The sequence below is a fragment of the Gossypium hirsutum genome, chromosome A01 (genome assembly GCF_007990345.1).
Source record: "Gossypium hirsutum isolate 1008001.06 chromosome A01, Gossypium_hirsutum_v2.1, whole genome shotgun sequence".
Classification (NCBI taxonomy): domain Eukaryota; kingdom Viridiplantae; phylum Streptophyta; class Magnoliopsida; order Malvales; family Malvaceae; genus Gossypium; species Gossypium hirsutum.
The window spans coordinates 118469063-118476453 of NC_053424.1; the positions used below are offsets into that span (position 1 = coordinate 118469063).

General features: G+C 30.7%; 2 protein-coding genes across 4 annotated transcripts; both read left to right on the top strand.

Moving 5' to 3' along the window:
- Positions 1–1143: 1143 nt before the first annotated feature.
- On the top strand, positions 1144–3590 carry LOC121230551 (actin-depolymerizing factor 2). Of its 2 annotated transcripts, XM_041115465.1 has the most exons (3): positions 1144–1309; positions 2718–2983; positions 3062–3590. In XM_041115465.1, the coding sequence occupies exons 1-3, from the start codon at positions 1307–1309 to the stop codon at positions 3210–3212; spliced, it is 420 nt and encodes a 139-aa protein (XP_040971399.1). In that variant the 5' UTR covers positions 1144–1306; the 3' UTR covers positions 3213–3590. The 2 variants fall into 2 exon arrangements, with proteins under 2 accessions (XP_040971399.1, XP_040971392.1); XM_041115458.1 differs by lacking the exon at positions 1144–1309 and having other exon boundaries at positions 2616–2983.
- A 1062-nt stretch (positions 3591–4652) lies between these two features.
- Positions 4653–7157, top strand: LOC121230562 (actin-depolymerizing factor 2). 2 transcript variants are annotated; one of them, XM_041115474.1, is made up of 3 exons: positions 4653–5016; positions 6444–6709; positions 6788–7157. In XM_041115474.1, the coding sequence occupies exons 1-3, from the start codon at positions 5014–5016 to the stop codon at positions 6936–6938; spliced, it is 420 nt and encodes a 139-aa protein (XP_040971408.1). In that variant the 5' UTR covers positions 4653–5013; the 3' UTR covers positions 6939–7157. The 2 variants fall into 2 exon arrangements, with proteins under 2 accessions (XP_040971408.1, XP_040971406.1); XM_041115472.1 differs by lacking the exon at positions 4653–5016 and having other exon boundaries at positions 6405–6709.
- Positions 7158–7391: the final 234 nt, after the last annotated feature.

Sequence of the window (7391 nt, forward strand, 5' to 3'; positions counted from 1 at the left end):
ATTGAACTTGATAATTATTCTTACATTGAGGTCTAAACTTTTTTTTTAGGTTAGTCCCTGATATTTTCTTGACAACCCTAAAGTTCAAGTCCCAAATAATAATTTAACCCTTTTAAAAACTATAACGTAAGTGTGAATTTTTATTAATATAAAAAATCTCATAATAATATAATTTATTTTCTAAAAAATAACTTTTAATTATTTCTGCAATGACTTGTGATTATAACTTAATTAGAGGTTTTAAGGATCAATTAGAGGTTTTAAGCGTAGTTAAATATGAATAACATATAATATAAAATAAGTTAAATAATACCAACAACAAAATTATTTAATAATAGAATTAGAAATTCTATCAAACGTGTATACTCGTGAAAATTATGAATTTAGAATATAAATGTGAGTTTAAAAATAACATATAATAAATAGTTAAATGTATGATTTGAAACTTAATCATGAAACATGTACAATATTAAAATAAAAAAATAGATTAAATGCACTATAATTATTTAAACATGTGGGATGCCACGTGTATGTCATTTTGACCTATAAGGACAAATTTTTAACAACAAAAATGGATAAAATTTTTAATAGAAGGACCCGTTTGCTGTTTGATCTAAGATATAAGGACTAATTTAGTATTTTTCTAAAGTAGAATGGGTAAAATGCAAATTGATTCCTATTATGAAAGCATTTATGATACTTTTAAAATAGATTATAACATTTTATTTAATATTTGCTTATTATATTTTACATTGTAAAATATATTTCTTACTGATTTAAAAGTGCAAATTAGATGACCGATTAAGTCTTAACTTAATCAACATATGCTGTTGCTAATGTAGGAAGATTTGAGTTCGAAAAAGAGAGTAGATATTATTGAACCTATATTAAGATTGTTAAAAAAAAAGATAATAGTAGAATTTGTAAAATTCAGCCGAGTCAAACAAAGCCGCCAACAAGTGAAGCTGTCTATTAGCCAAGTCCATAAAATACAGCGCGGCTTAATCATGACCACGACACAAAACCCGAACACAAACGTGCCCTCTATCTCTATGAACCGGACATGACGTGGCAGCACATGGTTAGACGAAGGAATGTTTCGTACGACAACTTAATGTACAAATACAAACACCATATTAATTCTCAACTCAACTGGGGCTAGTTTTCACCGAAATAAAAGGACCTTTGCTCCTCCCCACCATTTTTCAACACTCGTCATCGGAAGAGCTTCCTTTTTTTTTTTCTCTCCTTTTCCACCGCCGTCGATCTCGATCCTTATCCTCGTTTTCAAACAAGCTCGAAAAAGATGGTAATGTTTCAGCTGCCTTTTTTGTTTGTAGTTTAAAAGTAATAGTTTTGTTCTTGAATTAAATCGTATTTCTGATATTTTTGTGTAATTTTTTTGCAATCCGACTGGATCGTCTTTTTTAAGTTTTAAATTGATAGTTTGTTCTTGAATTTACTCGTATTCCTGGTATTTTTGTTTAATTTTTTAGTAATCCGATTGGATCCTTACTTTTTTTTGTTGATTTTTTAAGTTTTAAATTAGTAGGTTATTCTTGAATTTAATCGCGTATTTTTGACATTTTTGTGTAAGTTCTTAGCAACTCGACTGGATCGTCATTGAACAAATAAAAACCAGACTGGATCTTCCTTTTTTTGTTGATTTTTTTAAGTTTAAAATTAATAGTTTATCCTTGAATTTAATCGTATTTTTAAATATATTTGTGGAATTTCTAAGAAATACGACTGGATCGTCTTTTCTTTTGTTGATCTTTCAAGTTTTGAATTAATAGTTTATTCTTGAATTAAAATGTATTTCTAATATTTTTGTGTAATTTCTTAGCAATCGGACTGGATCCTTACTTTTTTCTGTTGTGATTTTAAAGTTTTAAATTAATAGTTTATTCTTGAATTTAATCGTATTTCTAGTATTTTTTTAGCAATCAGATTTTTTTTCTTATGCAATCACTGTTTTTTTAAGTGTCTAGATCTTAGAACTTTAAATCTGCAGTTAATGATTCGATTATTTGGAATTTTTATGATTTGGTTTTTATTTCTATGAAATTAGATGTACCTAATTTCTGCTGAAAATGGAATCATCAATGATCTAGTTTCTAGTTTCTTTAGCTACTTGATTCTACTGAATTTGCTGTTAATCTAATAGCGTCAATTTCTATTTTATGAATACTCTATTTTTAACTGTTTTTCTTTGACACTGACCTTTCTCACTTGTTTAATACATTGATCTTAACCTGTCTGCCCTTGTTATTTGGATCCATGTATTTTTGCTTTTTTTTTTTTAACTTTTACTGAAGCCAAAAAATAATCTTATTTTATCTATCCAAACATAATATTATGATTTTCTGATCATAAACAATAAACATTGTCGCCCCATTGCGAACCACAACCAGTTGATTTATCCTAAGATGTTGTTGACAAGTGACCCCATACGAAGATAAGGGGCAGCTGAAAGAGATCAAGTTAGAAGCTAGTGTGAAGGGTATTTAAGTGCGGCTTTGTTTCGTTTATTTATTGTTCAATTTGTTAGGGTCAAATCATGGAGATATAGAGTATTGGAATAGTTGATTTTTTCCCCTTCATTTTGGCCGTTTCTACTATAATTGATAATGTTGTATTTGTGTGCTATTGATGTTATTAAACATCGGGGTTGCTTTGGATATTTGTTTTCTCATTTGATGATTTTATACTCCCAGGCCAACGCTGCATCGGGAATGGCTGTGCATGATGATTGCAAGTTGAAGTTCTTGGAGCTCAAGGCAAAAAGAACCCACCGCTTCATTGTTTTCAAAATTGAGGAGAAGCAAAAGCAAGTTATTGTGGAGAAGCTTGGTGAACCAACCGAAAGCTATGAGGATTTTACTAAATGTCTCCCCGCTGATGAATGTCGATATGCTGTGTACGATTTTGATTTTCTAACGGCCGAGAACGTACCGAAGAGCAGAATCTTTTTCATAGCATGGTACTGCAAAGTTTCTTAATCGTGGTGTTCCATTGTTTCCTTTTATTACTTACTATATGTTGTTGTCGTCCTTTGAAGGTCTCCCGACACGTCAAGGATCAGGAGCAAGATGATTTACGCCAGCTCCAAAGATAGATTCAAGCGAGAACTGGATGGAATTCAGGTGGAATTGCAAGCAACAGATCCAACTGAGATGGGTCTCGATGTGTTCAAAAGCCGTGCTAACTGAATACGGTTCTTTTAGGCATTTGCAACCGGGAAGCTTCCTTCCTTCCTACAGTATGTCTTTACTTAAGTGAAATGTTTATAGGTTTCGAAACGGCAAACTCGGGATTTCCAGAGTTATGCCATAAGACTTTTATCAGTCTTGATGATGATAAACCCGTAGTTTCGGGTATATGTGATTTGTTATCTATAGAACCTATGTATTGAGTGCCTTTGTGTAGTCTTAATCTCTTTCAACGCTAAATGCAACTGTTTGTGAGGGTTAGACAACACATTTAGTTCGTTTTCAAGTTTTTTTTTTCTTTAATTTTCTTTGAATATTGACCCTTGTTTATTTGTTTCAGTGTGTTAAAAAGGGCATGCTTTTATGTCTTTCGAGTCACTGATTCTTTTTGCCATTATTTATGACACTGGATTCGATTGCAAATTTATTTGTACAATATCTTTTGCTGGTTGATATTTTTTTGCTTGATTCAGACTTGTTTATGTTTTGTTTTGTTCATTTAGCTTCAAAAAGTTAAAATATATCATTAAATTATTTAAAAATTTTTATTTAAGTTATAAAATTATCATCAGATTATTCAAAGAGTTGTTAAAATTGCTCTTGTACGACATTTTTTATTTTCATTGTTAGTACCAAGTGAAAATGAACTCTTTTTTGTTTTTTGTTTTAGTTTAATTTATTTTATAAAATATTTTTGGATGTAACGAATTTATAAATTAAAATTTAACAGATTTATAAAATATTTTGTAATGAATTTGTGAATCAAATTTTAAATTAATTTGAAAAAAAAAATGTATATCCTAATGTGTTAAATAAATTATTTTGAATAATTTAATAATTATAATGAATTTTTTTTAATCTAAGTATTGGATTTGGATGCCAACTTTGAATGTTAATAATGATGCTTTGTCATGTTCTTAACTAATGGGCTTCGCTTGCTTTCCCGGCTAGGCTCATCACAATATAACATTCTGTTGTCATGTCAAAATGTTTAACTGTAATTAGAAATCATTAATATCATATTAAATAGGATATTAAAATTTTAAAAATGATTAAATTATTTATGAGTTGATATCGAGTTAATTTGTAACATCAATTTAATGTAAAAATTAATTAAATTATTTATGAATTTTGCAATTAAGTCTACTTTAGTACTTAAGCTTGAAAATTAAGTCTATTTTAATTCATAAATTTTTAGAAAATATAAAAGTTCGATGATCTGTACTTTGATAATATGTCACTTCATTAGATCTAACTTAAAAAGTGATAATGTAATACAATACTAAATTACCATACCAAATCATCGAACATTGACATTTTCTGAAAATTTTGGTCCGAATTGAATTTATTTACCAAAGTTCATGGGTCAAAACTATATTAACCCTTTAAAAAAGTTAAAATTATATTAAAAAACTAGAATTTGTAAAATTCAGCCGAGTCAAACGAAGCCGCCAACGAGTGAAGTTATCTATTAGCCGAGTCCATAAAATACAGCGCGGCTTAATCATGACCACGACACCAAAAGCTGTGCCCTCTAGAACCGAGCACGACGTGGCAACACAATATTAGGTGAAGAAATGTTTCGTACGATAACCTAATGTACAAATACAAACACCCTATCAATTCTCAACTCAACTGGGGCAAGTTTTCACCGAAATAAAAGGACCTTTGTCCCTCCCCACCGTTTTCAACCCTCGTCATCGGAAGAGCTTTCCTTTTTTTCTCTCTATATTTTCTCATCTCCTTTTCCACCGCCGTCGATCTCGATCCTTATCCCCGTTTTCAAAAAAGCTCCAAAAAGATGGTAATGTTTCAGCTGCCTTTTTTTTTTAAAAAAAAGTTTAAAATTAATAGTTTATCCTTGAATTAGATTGTATTTCTGATATTTTTGTGTAATTTCTTAGCAATCCGACTGGATCGTCTTTTTCTTTTTGTTGATTTTTAAGTTTTAAATTAATAGTTTAAGCTTGAATTTAATCCTATTTCTGATTTTTAGTGTAATTTCTTAGCAATCCGATTGGATATTTTTTTTTTCGTTTATTCTTGAATTTAGTCGATTTTCTGATATTTTTGAGTGATTTCTTAGTAATCCGACTGGATCCTTACTTTTAAGTTTAAAATTAATAGTTTATCCTTTAATTGAATCGTAGTTCTGGTATTTTTGTCTAATTTCTTAGCAATTCGACTGGATCGTCTCTTTTCTTGTTGATTTTTTTGTCGTTTTAAATTAATAGTGTATCCTAGAATTAAATCATATATCTCTGGTTTTTTGTGTAACTTCTTAGCAATTCGACCGGATCGGCTCTTTTCCTGTTGATTTTTTTTGTAGTTTTAAATTAATAGTTTATCCTAGAATTAAATCATATCTCTGGTATCTTTGTGTAAATTCTTAGTAATCCAACTAGATCCTCTTCTTTTTTTGTTGATTTTTCTTTTTTAATTTTGTGTTTGATCGTTTAATTGATCTCTGCATCGATGCTTGAAAATCCCCGGAAATTTTTCAGTGTCTGGATCTTAGGATTTTAAATGTGTAGTTAATGATTTGATTTTATTTCTATGAAATTATATGTATTAATTTGTGCTGAAAATGGAATCATTACTGTTCTAGCCTCTAGTCTATTTAGCTGCTTGATTCTACTGAGTTTGCTGTTAATCTAAATACGTATCGGTTTCTATTTTATGAATACTCTATTTTTAGCTGTTTTTCTTTGACACTGACTTTTTTTTTTTAACTTGTTTAATATATTAATCTCAATCTGTCTGCGCTTGTACTTTGGATCCTTGTATTTTTGTTGTTATTATTATTTTCTTATTTTTACTGAAGCCAAAGAAAATCTTATTTTATATATCCAAACATAATATAATGATTTTATGATCGTAAGCAATAAACACACCCCATTGTGAAGCTCAACTAGCTGATTTAGGATGTTCTAAAGGCAATGTAAGGTGAGCTCTGCTTCATCCTAAAGATGCTGACACATGATGTTATACCAGCATAGGGGGCCATTGAAAGAGATCAAGTTAGAATCTAGTTTAAAGGGTATTTAAGTGCGGCTTTTGTTTTCTTTATTTATTGTTCATTTTGTTAGGATCAAATCATGGAGATATAGAGTATTGGAATAGTTGATTTTTTTTCTTCATTTATCGTTCCTTTGTGTGCTATTGATGTTATTAAACATTGGGACTGCTTTTGATATTTGTTTTCTCATGTGGTATTATTTTATATCCCAGGCCAATGCTGCATCGGGAATGGCTGTGCATGATGATTGCAAGTTGAAGTTCTTGGAACTTAAGGCAAAAAGAACCCACCGCTTTATTGTTTTCAAAATCGAGGAGAAGCAGAAGCAAGTTATTGTGGAGAAGCTTGGTGAGCCAACCGAGAGCTATGAGGATTTTACTAAATGTCTTCCCGCTGATGAATGTCGTTATGCTGTGTACGATTTTGATTTTCTAACGGCCGAGAACGTCCCAAAGAGCAGAATCTTTTTCATTGCATGGTACTGCAAAGTTTCTTAATTGTGGTGTTCCATTGTTTCCTTTTATTACTTACTACATATTGTTGTTGTCCTATGAAGGTCTCCCGATACATCAAGGATCAGGAGCAAAATGATATACGCTAGCTCCAAAGACAGATTCAAGCGAGAACTGGATGGAATCCAAGTGGAATTGCAAGCAACAGATCCAACCGAGATGGGTCTCGATGTCTTCAAAAGCCGTGCTAACTGAATACAGTTCTTTTAGGCTTTTGCAACGGGGAAGCTTCCTTCCTTCCTACAGTATGTCTTTTACTTAAGTGAAATGTTTATAGGTTTCGAAATGGCAAAACTTGGACAATTACCGATTTCCAAGTTTTTCCATAAAGACTTTTATCAGTCTCGATGATGATAAACCCGTAGTTTCGGGTATATGTGATTTGTTATCTATAGTACCTATGCTTTGAGTGCCTTTCTGTAGTCTTTTATCTCCTTCAGCGCTAATATGCAACTGTTTGTGAGGGTTAGACAACACATTTAGTTCATTTTCAAGTTCTTTTTTTTTTTTGGTTTAATTTCATTGAATATTGACCCTCGTTTGTTTTCTTTCAGAGTGTTAAAAAGGGTATGCTTTCATGGCTTACGAGTCACTGAAATTTTTTTTTTTTGGTATTATTTATTACACTGGATTTGATCGCAAATTTAT

What these genes read in the sequence shown, in the direction of transcription:
- LOC121230562 (XM_041115472.1), top strand. Translation starts at nt 6,420, where the DNA reads ATGTGGTATTATTTTATATCCCAGGCCAATGCTGCATCGGGAATGGCT. An exon ending in AGAATCTTTTTCATTGCATG is followed by an intron (nt 6,710 to 6,787) that starts GTACTGCAAAGT and finishes TGTCCTATGAAG; the next exon opens with GTCTCCCGATACATCAAGGA.
- LOC121230551 (XM_041115458.1), top strand. Translation starts at nt 2,631, where the DNA reads ATGTTGTATTTGTGTGCTATTGATGTTATTAAACATCGGGGTTGCTTT. An exon ending in AGAATCTTTTTCATAGCATG is followed by an intron (nt 2,984 to 3,061) that starts GTACTGCAAAGT and finishes CGTCCTTTGAAG; the next exon opens with GTCTCCCGACACGTCAAGGA.